Consider the following 22,413-nt stretch of genomic DNA (forward strand, 5'->3'; position numbering starts at 1 on the left):
ACCACCTGCTTGCACGGGGAGCGTGCTGGGGACTATTTTCAGGCGGACTAAGACTACAATAATTTCAGCCGAATTCACATCAGACTTTTACGTCACTCTAGATTGACATTCGTCACATTTCTGCGCTGACACAATGCACTCCAAAGATTTTACACAACGGTAGTTCTTTGGTCGCTCGGATAATATGGAAGACAGTCATGAGGGTAGCCAGTGGAGGGACAGTGAGCTGTAAGTATTATGGTAAAGCAAAAACTTAAGGGCAAACTTGAAAAACTTTGCTCTCTTTCTCTTCATCATCCTTATTGCCTGCACATGAAATCATCTTGTTATTGTTCTTTTGGACATACGGGTCAGTTCGAGGCTGTGAGCAATCCACACTGATTTTGGCCACAATAAATATGATGTGTACAGCCAACCAAAAAATCTGATCTGAGCAATAAAGCAGAACTGAGCACTAAGGCTTGCAGTGTGAACGTAGCTAAAGTTATCAGATTTGTTTCAACAGAGTTTCAGGTCACATTTTCAGCTGAAATATCTTTCCTACAGCTGAAATTTCAGTGTATGGCTACAGGAAAGTAAAAAAGACGCAATCTATCTCTAAGAAAATACAGATATTATGCTTCTGTGGTGACAGGAAAGGTAAATTGGTACCTGCTACTGTGAGTGTTGCTGATCAGCTCTAGAGAAGAGCTCGGGACCCTGAGGCCATCTGGGAATCCGTCCTCAGGAGCGGCACCATCCTGTTTGCCCTCCTCCTTAGCTACTTTACCAGCAGCTTGCAGAAAATGTTAAACATGTGCTTAATGTTGTAACATCTAATTCATTTCAATCAGAACTATTATTGAATAAGACTGAATAAACCTGTCTATATAAGGTTAAACGAACAAATTTAATTTGTTAAAGGTCAGGCAAGGTAGAAATAACTCCTTAGGTAACAACAGGACATTTTCACTTTTTACCGTGCAAAAAAAAGGTACAATGCTATTACATTATAATAAGTGCACTAAGTAAACAGGAGCCAAACAAATACTGGTTAAAGAAATGCTTACCAGTAAAAATTCGTTCGTCAAACATTCTAAGAAAAGAAAAAGAAAATTGTGAGTTCATGTGAGCCATACGCATATTAAAACATTGAAATGCTGTCTACGCATGTCTAGTGCCGAGCAGCAGGAGATTTCCTCATTACGCCAAATCAGCGGCTCCACGCTGGCTCATGTATGGCAATGGTTACCACAACCAGCATGACGCTCCACTTTGGATGCCTAGCACCGCTCTGCCAGATGGCAAAGACGGCTAGACATTTTTTTTTTTCTTATGAAGCAAATTAAAAACTCAGTATATCTAGTACCAATATCTGGATTCATTTTCAATGAGCCACACAGTTCATTGCATGACAAAAAAATGAAAGGTTATCAGTAATTAAATCTCTGATACTGTTGTCACATGTTGAAATTGGAAGAGCTACAAATCACACGTTTCAGTTGAACTATTCTGGTTTAACTCTGACTACGGCTCAATTCATCTTAACTGACACAGAAGGAAATCTCTCTCATCAGGTCAACATTAGTTCTCAAATAAAGGAATGTTTAGATGAAGTTTCAAACCTTTTGACAACAAAGCGGACAGCATGCCTTTCTTCCAGGATCCGTTTGAGTTTAGGCACACCGTAAGTGCATGGTCTCTTGAAGGGAATCTTGTCTGGAATTCCAATGATCTCTACCGCCTCAGGATCACAGGCGATTTTCCGGTATGGCACAGGAACCATGTGATCCAGGCCTAATGCTTCAGCTGAAATGAACATCAAACAAGTGATAAGTTAAAGCTGAGGTATGTGATACTCTGCGCTACCAGCATTAAAACAGGATTAAAACAGGTTTTATAACAATCCCCTAACTGCCATTGGTCAATCAAAAAAGGTGGCCCCGCCCCAAACACACACCATTGGTTGAGTCAGTGTTGCTGGTTGTTTTGATAGCACCACAGAGGTACAGTGTTTACACCTTTCAGATGACTCAACCTACTAATGGTTTACTTACAGTTATCTGCATATTAATCTGGGATAAGAGAAAAAACTTTAACCCTATAAAGCCTACTGTATTTTTGATCCACACATTTAGAAGGCCTCTAAGTTATCAACAATTGAGTTTTTTTTCTAAAGGTTTAATACATTTTTCAAAAAAATGATTGTTTGCACTAGTATTTTATATGTCAAGGTTAACACTGAAAAAAATGACATGCTCCGGCTATCATTAATATGCAGTATTTTATTGTAGCGTGGTATGACTGTGAATTCTGCATTGTGACTTCAGCTCACCATATCTACTGTTGAAGAGGATCTGAACACATTCTCGAAGGGTGTTGATATCCTCAGTCTCCCTGATGAACGAATCCCATTTTTCTGTGCATGAAATACCAAAAAAAAGTATCATGTAACAATCAAATTTTATATGCTCCCTATTAAGGCAAAAGCAATAATGTCACAGTCTCAATTAACATTTTGTGAAATGCATTTGCATACATTGAGGTTTTCCTCTGTACTTTTAGACATAGGAGACAATTAAGGCAGGTCTTGACTCTCTGCAGTCACTGAAGATCTCATGCTGATCTTTTGAGAGGAACAGACTTTGGTAGCCCAGGTGACCTGGCTAAACTCCCGTTACTACTGCCCACTCTGCCAAGTTCAGCTCTCTTTATGTCTCACCCGCCTGTAGCAAATACCACTCATACATAAAGAACAATCTGTAACACTTTAGAATAGGGAACACATATTCACTATTAACTAAGAGTTTTCCCTGAACAAAAAAAACTACTTCATAAGGTAGTTGTTAAGTTTAGGTGCGGGGTTGGATTAAGGGATCATAAAATATGGTCAAGCAGAATAAGGTATTAATATGTGCTTTAGAAGTACTAATAAATAGGCAATATGCTAGTAATATGCATGCTAATAAGCAACTAATTAATTGCGAGAATTGGTCCTTAAAATAAAGTGTTACCGAACAATTTGTGGATCATTAGATATGATTGATTTATTTTCCAGAGAGCTTAACATAGTTAAAATGGTTGTGTTTTCTTACTGGGAGGAATAGTTCACCTAAAAAATTCTGTCATTATTTACTCACCCTATTGAAGGTGAAACATAAGAGAAATTCTGAAGAATCATCATACCATGTTTTTATAAACTAAAGAACAGTTTATAATAAACACATCAATAGGTCATGCTCCAAAAAAAGGAAAGGAGTCCAAATGACTAGTTCGCTTTATCCCTTCAGTCAAAGCTCTGAAATGGACAAAAAATGCCTTGAAAACTTAAAGGCAAAACACTACAAGCAAAACCATTGTTTTTTCAAGCACTGATCATTTTTGAGATTTTTTGCTATTTTGTTTCTATAACTTTCATTTGATTCCATAAATATTCTTTCAGACTAGTGGAAAGAAAACATCCAAAATATACATTCAAGTATTTATTTTATGACACTTTATCTATTTGTGTCTGTAGATTTCAAATATAATACATATCTTTAAAGGCTGTTTTTTGTTTTTTATTCTGAAGGTTTTTACAGAGGGGAATGTTAATATATCATTCACCTGGTTTATATAAAATTGTATTCCTAAAAACTAAAATTTTTTTGGTGAATAGCAGTGAATAATGACTAATACAATTAGGAATGATGACAACATTTTCAATTGTCATGCATAACGTTAACATATGGTGTCAGAAGACTTGAAACACAGTGCAGGCGTCATCTGGACAGCTTTTATGGTGGGGCTTTTTTATGCTATATGGAAAAAAACTTGTATTAAGACTCTTCAAAAATTCTCCTTTTGTGTTCACTACATAACAGCATACAGGTTTGGAACGACATGAGGGTGAATAAATAATGACCAAACTTTAATTATTGGGTGAACTATCCCTTTAAAGTGTGAGAAGATGCCTTGTCTTTGTATTTTAGGGAGGAAATTAACTTAAATTAACTTCCACTGGAATGAAGGCCAGCTTGTCCTTGGCCAGACGCTGTAATGGTGAGTACAGTCTGTCGCCCACCTGATTTTTCATGCACTATGGAGAACAGAAGGCGCTTGGAGACATGGATGCTGGGAGGGCTCTGGGTAAGATCTGCTGCCAGCCCTACTCTCTCGCCTGGAAGAGACACACAGTCAGAGCAAGTCAGAGTTAAGTACATAAAAAAGAACCATATCCATATGGTTCAGCACCTACACAAGTAGTATCACGCATCATAAGTGCATCTCTAATATCCATAGAAATATACTGGCAGCCAATGTATATAGAAGAACAACAGGAGGCTCTTACCATTGTCAGCACATTCCTTGGCCTGAACCGCTTTCTCGTCAGCGGACGCCCACATGCCCAGCCGCTCTTTACCTATGCTGTGCAGTGATGTGGGCTTCAGGTCCAGCTTGCTGTCTGGGTGAGCCTGGGAGGACATGGGCATGCCGTACAGGAAGCTGGAGAGCATGGAGTTGCTAGCAGACGCTTCCTGCACAGAGGGTTTGACAGAGGCGTGGTTGCTTACGCTCTTTGAGGTCGACGAGTGATGGTTGACTTCCGGACAGGATTTGGCATCCCGAGAGGGTTCCTCTGGTGTTCTATTAAAACACACACACACTTTTGGTCTTTGTTCATTGGGTGCTGATAGTGACAAAATGATAAAACAATGATAAAATTGTAGTAATGTCTTCTTCAAAAAAAAAACAACAACTTTACTTTACTTTGAGTTTGCAAATGACTTACACTAACTACTCACACCAATTATGTTTTTTGAATGAGAGCAGTTATTCATATGATTTAATGCTAAATACAAACCACCTGACAATAGTCACTCATTATAAGGTAAAACATGATATATATAAATATGATAATGATATGTCTTTTATGGATCCTGCAATGAATATAGTGCTAAACAGGTACAGTACATAGAGTATATCCTTAAAAAGTTTGAAAGTCAGATTTTTTAAAGTTTTTGAAAGAAGTCTCTTTCACCAAAGCTGCATTTCTTTGATCAAAAATACAAAAAAGCAGTAATATCATGAAATATTATTACAATTTACAATAACTCTTTTCTATTCAAATATATTTTAAAATGTAATTTATTTCTGTGATGACAAAGCAGAATTTTCAACAGCCATTATTCCAGTCTTCAGTGTCACATGATCCTTCAGAAATAATTGTAATATGCTGATTTGATCGTTTAAAAACATTTATTACTGTTCTCACTGTCGAAAGCAGTTGTGCTGCTAACTGTTTTTCTGGACACTGTGATACATGTTTTTTTTTCAGGATTCTTTGATTAATTGGATTTGAAACAGATTTGTTTGTTACGATGTAAACTTTACTGCCACTTTTGATCAATTTAATGCATTCATGCTGAATTAAAAATATTAATGAGTATTAAAATCTTACTCACCCCAAACTTTACAACAGTAGCGGTATATAAAAACACATTTCCATTTTGTCAGCATGTTTTATAATTTTTCTTGTTTTCATTCTACTTCTTGTTTTTGTTTTGCTGATGTGTCTTTTATCTATTCAAGAATTCATAGGGATGCACTTTTCCATTTTATTTCACAATCTTGTTGTGCAGAAAATTCAGACCTTGTGTGAACAGGCCTTTGCTTTCTGCCCATGACTCCACAAGCATATTATAAAGAATAAACTAGAAGAAGACCTTTTGACTATGAAGCGGATGCGGTTGCTCTGCTCTAAGATCTTCATTAAGGTCTTGGTGTCGTATTCCGAAGGCTTTCTCAGAGAAACACCATCAGGCAGGCCGTAGACAACCACTGAGCTGGGATCCTTGAGAATCCAGTCATAAGGCACAGGGACCAGGCTGCTCTTCCCAACAGCCTCACCTGAAACACATTACAGCACAGTAGATTAACATGTGTTTAGATTCCAGCCAAAAATCTACAATAATGTAGAGAAAATCTTAATCAGCTACTATCAGCTTACTATAAAGCACGCTGAACACCTCCTCCACCATCTTCCTCAGGACGAAGATGTTGGAATGAGTGTCTGTTATGGCTCTCTGTCTGCCCTGCTGCCCGCAGTCTTTGCCAGTCCTGCTGCAGTCCACATCAGGAACTTTGGCGTGAGAGTTCATGGCGGTCAATGCTTGCAGACAGGACACTTCTGTGGAAAATAAATCTGTTACTTCTGAGGAAACAACACAACTACCATTTAAACACCTGTACTATTATGTGCAGATTACATTCAAAACCATTGTTTTCAACTTTGATTTCGTGTTAACTCACTGCAGAATTTGTGAAAGTCTGTCTGTACTTCCTTTCTGGAGTTTAGGAAGATTCTTCCCTTCTCTGTTCCCACGGCGATCACGCTGTCTTCATGCACAGTGACACAGGCCACCTCAGCATTGAGTTTAGACATGGCAGAGCACTGCAAACACAATTCACATCAAGTCATCCACCACCAAAATTCTGCATTAAACACACACCGTAAGTATCTTTAAACTCAGTACGGGTTACTGTCTTACCACAGAGTCCAGGGCAGACACTAGGCTGGTGAGGATTTCTTGTCTGGCTGACACTTGGGGAACTTTGAGCTCTGGCCGAGAGTTGGTCCTCATCCCATCACAGCCAAGCTTCCGTATCTGTGCCATTCTTCTGCAGGAAGAGACACAGAATAAAGCACACTGAAATCCAATGCAGGTCTATAACGCTACACTAAATATAAAATTAATTACTCATATAATTGTTATGTGTTTTTAGTTTTAAGTTAATATTAATTAACAACATGTACTTATTACGGTTGTTTGTAATCATGTTATTACTATAGTAAGTACATGTAACGTAACAAGTACACAAAAATAAAGTGTCAGCAAAGTTTGTTATCAGATTGTTAAAGGACCTTACAGCAGACACCATATTCAATTTGACACGAATAAAAAATTTTATAAGGGACAGAAGTACAGTGAAAAGCATCTCTTGCTATTGAGTTGACCACACAGGATAGACAGAGAAACAACCAGTATTCTGTGTAATCCAATTCATGAACAAATGACTCATCTGACTTAAGTTATTTTCATGAACTCACTAAATAAGAGAAGTTACTTAATCAGCATCTGTCTTACTGAACCGCATGTTATCACTACTTTCAATGATGTCGGTCTTCGAAATGAATTGATGATTTGTGTACTCGAGGTCTCATGAAACGTGCAGTTGCTTACTACTGACAACATGTAGGCTTTATAGGCTGGTAATTAATATATTATCCTTTAGTGTGCCATCCAAACATTCTTTCTCAGAAAAATTATATAATAATAATAAACTTGGGAAAGCAAGCTAAAAAAAATTTTTTTTAATGAAATTATTTTATGAAATTATAGATTTATATATATATATAATTATTATTACTTCTTTAACGAAAGCTTAAAAATGTAGGCTACACTTTTTTATTGTACATTAGCAATATGGTTTGTTTGTATGCATGTTGTTTATATATTATTGTTATATATGATTATGAACATTACATGGCCGCTCTCTCTAACGTTAACCTAGAAAAATGTATGCTATTCAAGTGTTTGTGCGGAATGTGGAAGCTGAATAGTAGCGCGCTCAATGCATGACAGATAACTTAGGGGCACTGGTGTGATCATTTGCATTTAACTTTAAATACTCTGTCATTTTTGCTCATAGAGTAATAGCTACATCTCTCAAATTTGTAAAAGGTTTACTTTTATTTGTGTGCACTCACAATAACAACAAAACGTTGTGCTTTTGTAAAATAATGAAAGCAAACAGGGTGTGCTTTCTGCCATCTAGGCCTCTGTGAACTTGAGCAGGTCAAAACAAAATTAACCGAAACTCTGTGCTTGCCTCACAGACATGAAAAATATATCTATAGAAAGTAAGATGTCTACTTTTAAATGAACCAATTCAAATGGAAAACAAATATTTTCAGATTATGTAATCCGTATGAAACATGCACGTCTGCAGTCCGTGGAGATGACGAGTCAGTGCCGTCGACTTCATCGCTGCAGCCGAAAATACAGATAACATTAGTTTATCAATGAATTATCATACTGTTAAGGCAGTCTTCTTGCTGTTTTTCTCCCCGACGCATTCATAATCATCACTTCTGCCGGTGTGCTGTTGCAAGATTAAAAGGTTTACTTTTATTTGTGTGCACTCACAATAACAACAAAACGTTGTGCTTTTGTAAAATAATGAAAGCAAACAGGGTGTGCTTTCTGCCATCTAGGCCTCTGTGAACTTGAGCAGGTCAAAACAAAATTAACCGAAACTCTGTGCTTGCCTCACAGACATGAAAAATATATCTATAGAAAGTAAGATGTCTACTTTTAAATGAACCAATTCAAATGGAAAACAAATATTTTCAGATTATGTAATCCGTATGAAACATGCACGTCTGCAGTCCGTGGAGATGACGAGTCAGTGCCGTCGACTTCATCGCTGCAGCCGAAAATACAGATAACATTAGTTTATCAATGAATTATCATACTGTTAAGGCAGTCTTCTTGCTGTTTTTCTCCCCGACGCATTCATAATCATCACTTCTGCCGGTGTGCTGTTGCAAGATTTATCTTGAGCGCTGATAGGCCAGAGGCCTATTATTATGAATTATATATGGTTTATTAATATAAACATGCAATTTGTCAACTAATTGCTAAAAATGAATGACAGCTAGTCGACTAAAACATCTTTATTCGTGGGCAGCCCTAGTTTTCGGCCAAGTGCATCCAGAATTTTTGGTTTTGGCCCAGAATTTTCATTTCGGTGGATCCATAGCAAATAGCTATTCGAATTTTGTAGGAAACACTGATATGCCGTCTACCCTGCGATTACGGTCTGCAGGAACCACAGACATGATGGGAATACATTAACAACTAATCATAATTAATGGACTCATAATAATTACGTGCAAAAACAAACCAATATGTTTTGTTAATTATATACTAAAGAGTAAGAAGGCTTCAAGCTCCCCATTAACTTTTTAAAATATGTTCGGCTGTACAAAATGTATTGAAGGATGGAAAAACCTATAAGAAGCTTTGGAAAGTGATAGTAATACCCTTCCCTGTGCTAATACACCAAAATCCGTCACACACATGTGAAAGTAGCTAATTACGATAAGCCTTTGTCAACCAATTAAAGCTAGCTCAGATTATTGCCGTAAAACCCTTCACCCTTAATTTGTTCTCCTTGGAAGCAAGACAGGGCCTGGAAGCATGAGCCCTCTAAAGTGAACTACTTTACCCGTCCCTCTCGACAGATGCCCCCCTGAATCCAATCTCGATTTCAGCCACGTCGGCTCTGAAAGCTATAAACTTGAGTACGGACTAAACTAAGGTGGGTTTAAAAACAAGCACACACCAAACAACAGTTTAAAGATGAAAAACAAGCAAAAACAGCAGGGATGACGAATGTGAGCTGTAAAACAAATAAATAAATAATGCAATCCTAATTCCGGGCCTTGTGTTCACATGGCAACTGCAATCCGTTTCCTTGGAAACTAATCTGGAGGCATGTGAACAATGCAGCACTGGCCTTTAATCTCTCCAGACACTGGGAGCCATTATCCAAGCCAAAGCCAAAACCACAGACTGCACAGAGAGAGCCCAGTACTACTATTACTCGTCTGAAAACCTCCTATAAATCCTGCTGCAGCTCAAAGCCGGATGCCTCTGCCTGAGCGTAATCTTACAACATACAACATCTGAACACCAACACCTTATATCTATAGTTCATTTCAGATTCATTCAAACGGCCAGATCTAATTCACTACTTTGGGTCCTTAGTTGAAAAATAAAGTCCTGCTACACTGTAAAAATGATTTTTCGAAGTTGTAAATGATTACTGGAGTACGTGTTAAAAGAAAATACAATATCAGTCTTTCTACTTCAAAATTTCACGTTTAATTCAATGTGTTGCTTGCTGTTTCTTTGTAGTTATTTGTGAAACTTACTAGGAATTTCTGAGTGGAAATAGTTCTGAGGTAAATCCAACGCCAAATTTTTTTAGTGTATGTTCTGATGCTTTAGCGTAATAATGGACGTCAGAACCAGCACAACCTGCGTTGCATGTTCAGGAAGTTTTCAGACAATAAAACAAGACTTTTACAATTTATGAAGAAACACATGCACAACTTTGTCACAATGTCAGGTTTTGCTATTAGGTGCCATCTGGGTCCCTCCTTTAAAAAAATCAGCCATATAATATTTTTTTTCATTTTGCTAATTTTATTTTGTCAATAGACAAAAGCCAAGATTTAAAAAAAAAATAAAAAAACTGAGACATTTCTGCATCGAGTAAAAGATGACAGAATATTTGGGTGAACTACACCCATACATACAATATATACAAAATTTAAATATGATGTAAATGTAAATAACAAAAGTACATTTTATTTTTATTTTAAAACAAGCCCCAAATCAAATAAATAAGTAACACAAATAAAAGAAATCTCTTCATATAAATAAACTAAGTAAGGCTTAAGGCTAGGGCTGCACGATTAATCAAATGCGATTGTCATGCGCATCTCGCCAGTAAAGCCGGTTCTGTGATTGGTAGTAAATCTCCATCACCGGCTTTACTGACGAGATGCGAGATGCGAGATGCGCATGCGATTAATTGCACAGCCCTACTTAAGGCTTTGTCTGTGCTCTTTCCATTTAAAATTAGAGGCAACTACTGCATTTTAATCATGATCCAAACAAAGATGCTGCATACATGCAACATGAGCAGTTTTTAATCTAAATTACATTGTATAACTTCGAAATGTGAAGCAAATGGTTTGACAGAATGGTTTGACTTCAGTTTTGTGAAATTACACATTAAAATATCTGCATGAAACAGAAACAGCAGATGAGTTGAATGAGACGCAGATTCGCTCTCTGCCAGCAGGTGGCGCTTACAGCGTTTCTTTGGTTTGTAAACAAAGCAGCGCTGCACTTATGAACTTTAATATGCATTATACAGAGGCAAGAGGAAAAGAAAAAATACCATCGAAAGACAGTAAGTTCCCCTCAGACATACAATCATATAAACTCCTACCCATAACTGAATTGCGATTTGTTTAGCATCTCAACCGATTTGAATCTTTACATATTTAAATCGATTTTCAACTGGCTCGCGGTTAATCATTACATCCCTAATATATACACATATATATATATATATATATATATTATAAATCATGTATAAATATGAATATACATGTAATATTTCTTAACCCTTTAAGCTTGAGGTGTCCCACCGCACGAAAAAAATCATAATCAAATTACTACGCAACCCCTGAATGGAATAACACAAAATAGGTATAATTTTAAAGCTTATAAGCTTTTTAATGAATGTAATTATTTTGATCAACTCTTAACGAGCGCTGAGCAGTCCCTCTAAACCGGAGTGTACCACGGGCGGGACACCCCCCCCGCGAAAATATTACTAATCATATTTTTCAAACCACTGCCTTGATCAACAAAAAATGGATATAATTTGAAAGCTTAGAGTCTTTGAAGTCTTTGATCAACTCCAAAGTAGTGCCGAGTTATTTGCTGATAAATCTAAAAAAATATCTAAATATATATAATTTACAAAATATGTTTTTTTGTGCCATTCACATAATATGTCAAAAACATAATTTAGCTCAGATGTGTCATATGTCATTTGAAAGGTATCATCGAGTAGAATAAAACAAGCATAATTATTTGGAGCTTTGAATAAACTGGAGCGAGTTTTTGTACAAGTCGTCACCCCCAGACCCATATGAAAATAATATATTCATGTCACCATTTTGCTTGTAACTTCATGAAACATGCTCAGATCGTGAAAAAATAGACACCATTTTTTTTAGATTCTCCTGATTAAAAAGAGTCCAAAATCATCGGTGTATCCCTTTAAGGTTAGGAGATATTTTTGAATCTTACCCGCTGTATATAAAAATAGCAATAAAAATAACAATGCTTGCCTTAGAAAATAATCTTGTGTTAAAAAGGTTAAGGTCATTTAATAGCTTCATCTTGACACTTCTAAGTTTAACAAAACTCTTTGAAGAAAAAAAGCTTGGTGAGACTTCCTCATTGAACAGGCTTATCCTATCTGCAGGGGAAACTACTGTACATTCATCTGACACCTTAAGCTTCATGTATAAATGACTTGTTGTGTGCTCTACACTAAGCTTTCTTTGCAGTAGCCAAAAGAGATGAGTTAACTATAACAAACATATTTTCATAGGGTGAAAAAAACACTAGAAAAAAAAACTGGTGACACTCCTAAAAAAACGCAGGAAAAGTAGGGATCCGGACTGACATGCTTAAATGCTCAGATTAATGACTTCCTCCTTGTTAGGAGTCCACCCTGCCAAAATGCAGTTTTTTTCATTCACGCTATCTGAGATCCTCAGCTCGAGGAGGAAGCATAATGTAGCCGCTCCTTTACTTCTTGAATTACTGCCGTATGGTGCTTAAAGATATTACCGGCATCTCAAGAAAGGGTAACGTGGGTTTTATGAGCGGTTTTGCCCTAAGAGGCTTGTGGCTCCGCCATTGATACACAATACTTCTGCTAATAGCCTTTATACAAATTCTGTTCACAGATCCCTTCAGAAACACAACTGTATCTAAATCGTTCAGCTCAAAGGCTGATAATTGACTTTTAATTGGTCTTAATTCCTTTCACCCTGGACATTTTCCCCAAGGCCACACAAACATGTTGCATCGAGTAAACACAAAGTGCGGCCTGCATGGGAAGAGACTGCCCTGATTGTGATCCGCTTCAGGAAAGATTCAGTTCTGATACTTTGATACTGAATGACTGCCATAATAATATACAATATTTGCATGCTACCCCAAGGTCATTTAAACAATACCATGATACTACGTTCATAAAATAATGTACTTTTTGTAAGTGAAGGACACAGGTATATTCAATAGTTCTCTACTAGTGAGTAAACCAATATTAAACACAAATATTAAAATGCAACTAACTATATAAATCAAGATTAATTAGGATTACAAAATAAATAGGCTTATCTTTTTAAGTGGAAGAGAAAATGCTTTCTATACGTTTCTGCTATGTAATACCCAACATATATGAACATTGAAAACCCAGTTTCAACAGAATGTGATCATTTTAATATTATTAGCTGTGAATAAACTTTTAAAGGGATCATATGATGCGATTTCAAGTTTTCCTTTCTCTTTGGAGTGTTACAAGCTGATTGTGCATAGATAAGATCCCTGAAGTTGCAAAGACTAAAGTCTCAAAACCAAAGAGATATTCTTTATCAAAGTTAAGACTCTGCCACGCCCCCCTAAAACGGCTCGTTCTAACACGCCCCCACATATCTACCTCACTATGTGGAAATATTTGCATAATGCCGCCCAAATGTTCACGCAAAGAAAGAAGGCGTGGTTTCATTAACCGCAGTTAGTGTTGAAGCAGCCATGTCAGGGAGACGCTGTGTGTTTCTAGGCGAAAGCAAAAGCACTTTATGAACAGGCTTATCCTATCTGCAGGGGAAACTACTGTACATTCATCTGACACCTTAAGCTTCATGTATAAATGACTTGTTGTGTGCTCTACACTAAGCTTTCTTTGCAGTAGCCAAAAGAGATGAGTTAACTATAACAAACATATTTTCATAGGGTGAAAAAAACACTAGAAAAAAAAAACTGGTGACACTCCTAAAAAAACGCAGGAAAAGTAGGGATCCGGACTGACATGCTTAAATGCTCAGATTAATGACTTCCTCCTTGTTAGGAGTCCACCCTGCCAAAATGCAGTTTTTTTCATTCACGCTATCTGAGATCCTCAGCTCGAGGAGGAAGCATAATGTAGCCGCTCCTTTACTTCTTGAATTACTGCCGTATGGTGCTTAAAGATATTACCGGCATCTCAAGAAAGGGTAACGTGGGTTTTATGAGCGGTTTTGCCCTAAGAGGCTTGTGGCTCCGCCATTGATACACAATACTTCTGCTAATAGCCTTTATACAAATTCTGTTCACAGATCCCTTCAGAAACACAACTGTATCTAAATCGTTCAGCTCAAAGGCTGATAATTGACTTTTAATTGGTCTTAATTCCTTTCACCCTGGACATTTTCCCCAAGGCCACACAAACATGTTGCATCGAGTAAACACAAAGTGCGGCCTGCATGGGAAGAGACTGCCCTGATTGTGATCCGCTTCAGGAAAGATTCAGTTCTGATACTTTGATACTGAATGACTGCCATAATAATATACAATATTTGCATGCTACCCCAAGGTCATTTAAACAATACCATGATACTACGTTCATAAAATAATGTACTTTTTGTAAGTGAAGGACACAGGTATATTCAATAGTTCTCTACTAGTGAGTAAACCAATATTAAACACAAATATTAAAATGCAACTAACTATATAAATCAAGATTAATTAGGATTACAAAATAAATAGGCTTATCTTTTTAAGTGGAAGAGAAAATGCTTTCTATACGTTTCTGCTATGTAATACCCAACATATATGAACATTGAAAACCCAGTTTCAACAGAATGTGATCATTTTAATATTATTAGCTGTGAATAAACTTTTAAAGGGATCATATGATGCGATTTCAAGTTTTCCTTTCTCTTTGGAGTGTTACAAGCTGATTGTGCATAGATAAGATCCCTGAAGTTGCAAAGACTAAAGTCTCAAAACCAAAGAGATATTCTTTATCAAAGTTAAGACTCTGCCACGCCCCCCTAAAACGGCTCGTTCTAACACGTGATCAGTCGATCGCGTGACTCTGTAAATGCATTTATGATTGTAAGATAAAGATAAAGCAACATAGAAGTCCCTGATGCACCTCTGCAGTGAATCTTAAATATAATAAATAGGCTGTCTGATATTTTCCATTACAACAACTGAATTAGGCCTACATCTAATAAAATGTATTAAAAAAAATACAAATATTTACTTAAAAATGATATATTATGCATAAAATATATAGGCTACATATCCAATATAAATTACTCTTTTTAAAAGTAGTATTCGTTATATCCTTTTTAGTCATATAACGTATTTTAAAAATGCTCTTTTGTTATCAGATAAATTAACCTCGGCAAAAATTCAGGTACAATTATTCAGTATTATCATAGGGAATAACATATTTAGCTGTTTAAATCAGGGGTCACCAAACTCGGTCCTGGAGGGCCGGTGTCCTGCACCTGAACCAGCTAATCAAGATCTTACAGGCATACTAGAAACTTCCGGCCCTCCAGGACCGAGTTTGGAGACCCCTGGTTTAAATCATCCCACTGTTAACCATAGATGAGTTTGTTATTAAGAACCGAGCACTGAAGGGTTCTATTCTGTCCGTTTTCTTATTATTAGTAGTCTAAATAACCAAAAGTGTATGCATTTATTTGACTAAAACTGTCTACATACTTGGTGGGATGGTCCCAAATCCCAAATCCACACATTTATTTAATACTAGGTGGCGCTATGATAACTATTTGTAAAAAAAAAAATTGCCAGGAGTTCAGGATCAAAATTTCTCTGAATTCCTGGGTCAAGACAAACAAAGCGTACGCCTCAGATGTAATTTCTGTCTATAAAATAGTTCGAATCATGGCAACAGCAAAAAATGTGATTTAAACCAATGAAATTTCTAGGTGTGGCCCACAATGACAAACTGTTAAAAAAAAATACCTGAGCGACATCAGGATGTTTAGAGGATATGCACCATATTTAAACCGGTTATGCGTGTAGGACCCAGCGAACACAAAACATGTTTAGTACATTTCAAAATGTTGCATTTTGGTCACAGTAGCTACAACCTTTTAAAATTGCAGTACAATTAAAAAAAAAATTAAGTAACCTGTTATCGGAATAATTATAATGTAACATGTTTTGTATATATTAAAATGTCATATCAATGGAGGCCTAATAATAGTCATTGTGTATAGTACAGAAGTCTAGCACGTGACACAAAATATTAAGGCAGCATTGATGATGATCTGTGATCACCAACTGCTGTCCAACAACAAAGGGTAGAGATCAACAGAACAGCCTTGGACAGTTTGGCTGATAGGTAGTAGCGGCTATCATTAGATTTGCTGGTGGAAATCATGTTCTTGCTTGCAGATATGCATCTTCAGATGGCTCTGGTGCTCATATGGCCTACATATTGTGCTCTCCGGATATTGCACTTACAATACACAGACCAGTTTGACTTAAATATATATATTGGCTCATGTCTTCGTGATGATTTGTGGAATGCAAATTCCTTTGATAACTTCTTATTAAGCTTGTGATATTTGGTATTTTAAAACTATGAGCACATTTGGCCCAGTGGATTTTGAGGAAAAGGCTATTTTTATTTTTTCACACACTCTCACTACTTCATTTAATTACTAACCTACTGTAGCTACCATTACAAGAACTATAACTATTGGTACTAGTTAGAGGGTTAGTTCACCCAAAAATGAAAACTCTGTCATCCTTTACAAACCTGTATAAATGTATTTTTTTCAGCTGAACACAAAATATATTTTGAAGAAGGTGGGTCCCCATTGACTTCCATAGTATATATATATATTTATATGTACATGTGTATATATATATATTCATACTATTGAAGTCAAAGGTGGCCAGCAACTGTTTAGTTACTCACATTCTTCAAAATATATTTTTTTGGGTGAACTATTGCTTTAAGACAGTACATGTAAGATTGGGGGTAATGGTATAAGAATCATCCACTGAAAATCCCATATTTACTGACCACTAATCTGAATATTAATGCATCCCAATATGATGGAAAAATATGACAGTAACCCTTTCAAATAAAATGTTAAATAAAAGCATAACATTTTCAGGTACAAATGGCACCATTTCTTGAAAATGACAGATCAATTCTTTCACAAAGTGTATATAGTGGTGAATTGAAAAGTGCTTATGTACAACCCTTCCGTTTTGAGAATAAAAGGAAAGCATTTGTTACAAATAATACACACTACAAAGTGTCTCTTTTGTTAATTTTTAATAACTGATTCTTGGGAACCATTACAGCAAGTGGTGAGTGAGTGAGTGAGTTTATAAAAGGCCTTTTTATCGAATCCAGCTGCAATCTAAAGACATTTCAACTGCAAAACTTGGGGCCAGCCCGCCAGCCCTCCCTATTCTTTTTGAAAACAAATGCTTTCTTGGTTCTAATGGCAATCACATCAGTATAAAGTTGCTTAAAGAACAAACGTGACCTAATTGCACAGTATTTCATCCACATGGTTTTTCAAAGGAGAGAGTAAATTCCGGAATACCAATGAGCAGACACTGATTTATGGGATTGCAGTTATGTTTTGTACCGTTTCTGTTTTAACATCAGATTTGTTACTACAAAGATCTGGACAGACAGAGAAATCGGATCAGAGAGAAAATGCTAAACAGTCTTCTTTGATCTTTTAAGGGGAGGTACTAGAGGTGATCCCTGCATATGACAAAAATTTAAAATATCCTATTTTTTTACTGCATTAAATAAAATGATGTGTGCATGTTAATTAACATGCTTTTCACACTTTTCTAAAGATAAAATTAAATGCTAATGAAAATCCAGCAATATCATTTGAGCAAAATGGTAAAACACTTGCTATATGATCAAAATGTCATTTCAATGCAAAATAGTTCATAGAGTCTCAAAATTGTTCAATTCATGTCACTTGTGCATGTAATACCTCCTCTTAAGCCCATCAAGAAAATATTCTCCAATTCTCACCTCCAACTGATTTAAAAAAATTAAATGACTCAGCAAATGATTCAAAAACAGAAACAAACGCTGTTGGTTCGATGTTCATTTGAATTGAACTACAGGTTGGGAGTTGTTCTTGAAAATGACAGATCAATTCTTTCACAAAGTGTATATAGTGGTGAATTGAATAGTGCTTATGTACAACCCTTCCGTTTTGAGAATAAAAGGAAAGCATTTGTTACAAATAATACACACTACAAAGTGTCTCTTTTGTTAATTTTTAATAACTGATTCTTGGGAACCATTACAGCAAGTGGTGAGTGAGTTTCCCAACAGATAAAAGGCCTTTTTATCGAATCCAGCTGCAATCTAAAGACATTTCAACTGCAAAACTTGGGGCCAGCCCTATCATTTTCCCTATTCTTTTTGAAAACAAATGCTTTCTTGGTTCTAATGGCAATCACATCAGTATAAAGTTGCTTAAAGAACAAACGTGACCTAATTGCACAGTATTTCATCCACATGGTTTTTCAAAGGAGAGAGTAAATTCCGGAATACCAATGAGCAGACACTGATTTATGGGATTGCAGTTATGTTTTGTACCGTTTCTGTTTTAACATCAGATTTGTTACTACAAAGATCTGGACAGACAGAGAAATCGGATCAGAGAGAAAATGCTAAACAGTCTTCTTTGATCTTTTAAGGGGAGGTACTAGAGGTGATCCCTGCATATGACAAAAATTTAAAATATCCTATTTTTTTACTGCATTAAATAAAATGATGTGTGCATGTTAATTAACATGCTTTTCACACTTTTCTAAAGATAAAATTAAATGCTAATGAAAATCCAGCAATATCATTTGAGCAAAATGGTAAAACACTTGCTATATGATCAAAATGTCATTTCAATGCAAAATAGTTCATAGAGTCTCAAAATTGTTCAATTCATGTCACTTGTGCATGTAATACCTCCTCTTAAGCCCATCAAGAAAATATTCTCCAATTCTCACCTCCAACTGATTTAAAAAAATTAAATGACTCAGCAAATGATTCAAAAACAGAAACAAACGCTGTTGGTTCGATGTTCATTTGAATTGAACTACAGGTTGGGAGTTGCCATTGTATGCTAATATTTTAATAATATTAAAAAGGTATGCACTAATATTGACTGAAACTGCAATACTGGTTCTTGAAGCTTCACGGTGCATCTTAACTAGCTAATTCTGCTGAACATGGTTGCCGAATACTGTATAATTCATACTTTAAAATTCATGTCTCAAAAAAACTAAAATCAACACAGAAATGAGCAGGTATAGAATAACGGAGCCTGTCTGTTTAATTTACTTGTTTGCTACAGTATCTAGTGACCAGTGACCAGCCCAAGACCTTCAAACCTTTTGCTGGGAGTTGGCCAGTTTATCTCTTTGAATATACCATTTTTAAAAAGCATAAATGGCAAATAAATTAAACCGTATAAATTGAGGCCAAAAATGTTTTCTAAACTGTTACAGCCAACTGAGAGTATAGCAGGGTATTGGTTTTTCCGAGGATTCAAGTATCCTGACCAACATTCTCTCATTTGTTAAGTCAGACATCACTGTCCATCTCGGAGGTAGTCTACAGGGTCGGTCTTTCAGTTTGTCCGTGTTGTACCAATGACCTTAAAAACCACTTCCGTTATGTCTTTTTATAGCATCTCAGGTCATTTTAGATACTCGTTGATTTGTGGTTTCTGTTTGTTCCTCTATAAAGTCATTGTTTTGGTGTTAACTGTAAACAGAAGATGAGATGTCCAGTGAAGCATTAGTCCAAACGTCTAGGCATCAAATTGGCTTCATCTTTTCCCAATACACCTCCATTCTTCCCTAAACACCTGAGAACTGTTTTAGCCCTCATCAGTGTTCTTCCTAGACAGAGAAACAGAGTTTAGGATGATATAGAAATATTAGGATTCTGAATTCTTTATGAACAAAGATCTATTAACCCCCTGTGTGAAGGAAGTGTCTTCTTGATGGATTCCGTTTGCAGAGTTTGCACCAGCATGTGCCTGTGAGCACAACGAAAGAGTAAAAAACAGAACATTTTACACAGAACATATTACACTGTTAGACTGTGTTAGTATGCAAAACAAAAATAGTGTCCACTGGAGAAATAGCCAGGAACAGTTGTAGGTTGAGGTGAGGTGCTAACTGTCTGCTGTTTACCTGGTTCTTGTCCGGACGGGTGCGCATGGCCTGCACTAGCTGGTCCACGTGTTGGTTGTGTTCCAGAGCGTTCCTCAGGGCATCTTCTGTGCTCAGCAGCCTTTGACGCAGATGGGCCACCTCTGTGTCTGAAGCAGATGGGTCCATCATCGAGTATCGACGATGGTCTGGAGACGACCTCTCCCGACCCTGATATAAAGAGTGTATTATATAAGAAAAATATCATATATATATATATATATGTGTGTGTGTGTGTGTAAAAACATATATGTGACCCTGGAGCACAAAACCAGTCTTAAGTCGCTGGGGTATATTTGTAGCAATAGGGAAAAAGACATTGTATGGGTCAAAATGATTGATTTTTCTTTTATGCCAAAAATCATTAGGATATTAAGTAAAGATCATGTTCCATGAAGATATTTTGTACAATTCCTACTGTAAATATATTAAAACTAAATTTTTGATTAGTAATATGCATTGCTAAAAATGATTTTGGACAACTTTAAAGGCGATTTTCTCAATATTTTGTTTTTTTTGCACCCTCAGATTCCAGATTTTCAAACCATATGATTGTTTATCCTAACAAACCATACATCAATGGAAAGCGTATTTATTCAGCTTTCAGATGATGTATAAATCTCAATTTCGAAAAATTGGGAAAAAGGTTTTGTGGTCCAGGGTCACATATAAACAAACTTTTGCTTATTTTACTTTGAGATATACATAAAAATAAATCTTATTATTTATTGCATGACTTAATAAAATAAATCCTGTACATTGACCCCAAATTTTGAACATGTTGTTCGTTAAAACTTCTTTGTGCTTTGATTTATTTACCACAAAATGAAAAAAATCACAAAAATATAAAGCGGTACAACTGCTTTTAACATTGATAATAAGAGATGTTTATTAAACAGCAAATCAGCATATTAGAATGATTTCTGAAGGATCATGTGACACTGAAGACTGGAGTAATGACGCTGAAAATTCAGCTTTGCCATCACAGGAATAAATTACATTTTGAAACATTAAAACAAAAAAACAGCTATTTAAATTGTAATTATATTTCATAATATTACTGTTTTTACTGTATTTTTGATCAAATAAATGCAGCACTTTTAAACAATCATGTATATACAGTGGGTACGGAAAGTATTCAGACCCCCTTAAATTTTTCACTCTTTATTATATTGCAGCCATTTGCTAAAATCATTTAAGTTAATTTTTTTTCCTCATTAATGTACACACAGCACCCCATATTGACAGAAAAACACAGAATTGTTGACATTTTTGCAGATTTATTAAAAAAGAAAAACTGAAATATCACATGGTCCTAAGTATTCAGACCCTTTGCTCAGTATTTAGTAGAAGCACCCTTTTGATCGAATACAGCCATGAGTCTTTTTGGGAAAGAGGCAACAAGTTTTTCACACCTGGATTTGAGGATCCTCTGCCATTCCTCCTTGCAGAGCCTCTCCAGTTCTGTCAGGTTGGATGGTAAACGTTGATGGACAGCCATTTTTAGGTCTCTCCAGAGATGCTCAATTGGGTTTAAGTCAGGGCTCTGGCTGGGCCATTCAAGAACAGTCACAGAGTTGTTGTGAAGCCACTCCTTCGTTATTTTAGCTGTGTGCTTAGGGTCATTGTCTTGTTGGAAGATAAACCTTCGGCCCAGTCTGAGGTCCTGAGCACTCTGGAGAAAGTTTTCGTCCAGGATAACCCTGTACTTGGCCGCATTCATCTTTCCCTCGATTGCAACCAGTCGTCCTGTCCCTGCAGCTGAAAAACACCCCCACAGCATGATGCTGCCACCACCATGCTTCACTGTTGGGACTGTATTGGACAGGTGATGAGCAGTGCCTGGTTTTCTCCACACATACCGCTTAGAATTAAGGCCAAAAAGTTATATCTTGGTCTCATCAGACCAGAGAATCTTATTCAGGTGTTTTTTAGCAAACTCCATGCAGGCTTTCATGTGTCTTGCACTGAGGAGAGGCTTCCGTCGGGCCACTCTGCCATAAAGCCCCGACTGGTGGAGGGCTGCAGTGATGGTTGACTTTCTACAACTTTCTCCCATCTCCCAACTGCATCTCTGGAGCTCAGCCACAGTGATCTTTGGGTTCTTCTTTACCTCTCTCACCAAGGCTCTTCGCCCCCGATAGCTCAGTTTGGCCGGACAGCCAGCTCTAGGAAGGGTTCTGGTCATCCCAAACGTCTTCCATTTAAGGAATGGAGGCCACTGTGCTCTTGGGAACCTTAAGTGCAGCAGAAATTTTTTTGTAACCTTGGCCAGATCTGTGCCTTGCCACAATTCTGTCTCTGAGCTCTTCAGGCAGTTCCTTTGACCTCATAATTCTCATTTGCTCTGACATGCACTGTGAGCAGTAAGGTCTTATATAGACAGGTGTGTGGCTTTCCAAATCAAGTCCAATCAGTATAATCAAACACAGCTAGACTCAAATGAAGGTGTAGAACCATCTCAAGGATGATCAGAAGAAATAGACAGCAC

General features: G+C 36.7%; 2 protein-coding genes and 1 long non-coding RNA gene across 3 annotated transcripts in view; 1 reads left to right on the plus strand and 2 right to left on the minus strand.

Annotated features, from left to right (window-relative positions):
• The window catches only part of LOC107561573 (general transcription factor II-I repeat domain-containing protein 1-like), an 18,910-nt gene extending 12,251 nt beyond the window's left edge, over positions 1-6,659 (minus strand). The window contains exons 1-10 of the mRNA XM_016246045.1: positions 6,510-6,659; positions 6,271-6,412; positions 5,969-6,148; positions 5,685-5,868; positions 4,310-4,605; positions 4,043-4,138; positions 2,315-2,398; positions 1,605-1,788; positions 1,050-1,075; positions 652-775 (exon numbers count right to left, since the gene is read on the minus strand). Of these exons, the coding sequence (XP_016101531.1) occupies positions 652-775; positions 1,050-1,075; positions 1,605-1,788; positions 2,315-2,398; positions 4,043-4,138; positions 4,310-4,605; positions 5,685-5,868; positions 5,969-6,148; positions 6,271-6,412; positions 6,510-6,635 (1,442 nt within the window). The 5' untranslated portion in view covers positions 6,636-6,659. The remainder of the gene's footprint in view (positions 1-651; positions 776-1,049; positions 1,076-1,604; positions 1,789-2,314; positions 2,399-4,042; positions 4,139-4,309; positions 4,606-5,684; positions 5,869-5,968; positions 6,149-6,270; positions 6,413-6,509) is intronic.
• Positions 6,660-17,138: 10,479 nt separating this feature from the next.
• On the plus strand, positions 17,139-18,985 carry LOC107561579 (uncharacterized). The gene is made up of 2 exons (XR_001605870.1): positions 17,139-17,822; positions 18,806-18,985. It is a non-coding gene; the product is annotated as an uncharacterized lncRNA (long non-coding RNA).
• LOC107561578 (CAP-Gly domain-containing linker protein 2-like) overlaps positions 17,972-22,413 on the minus strand; it is a 41,045-nt gene continuing 36,603 nt past the window's right edge. Inside the window, exons 12-14 of the mRNA XM_016246049.1 lie at positions 19,905-20,093; positions 19,685-19,747; positions 17,972-19,607 (exon numbers count right to left, since the gene is read on the minus strand). Of these exons, the coding sequence (XP_016101535.1) occupies positions 19,596-19,607; positions 19,685-19,747; positions 19,905-20,093 (264 nt within the window). The 3' untranslated portion in view covers positions 17,972-19,595. The remainder of the gene's footprint in view (positions 19,608-19,684; positions 19,748-19,904; positions 20,094-22,413) is intronic.

Source organism: Sinocyclocheilus grahami, unplaced genomic scaffold (genome assembly GCF_001515645.1).
Source record: "Sinocyclocheilus grahami isolate Dianchi unplaced genomic scaffold, SAMN03320097.WGS_v1.1 scaffold781.1, whole genome shotgun sequence".
In the NCBI taxonomy this organism is placed as follows: Eukaryota; Metazoa; Chordata; class Actinopteri; order Cypriniformes; family Cyprinidae; genus Sinocyclocheilus; species Sinocyclocheilus grahami.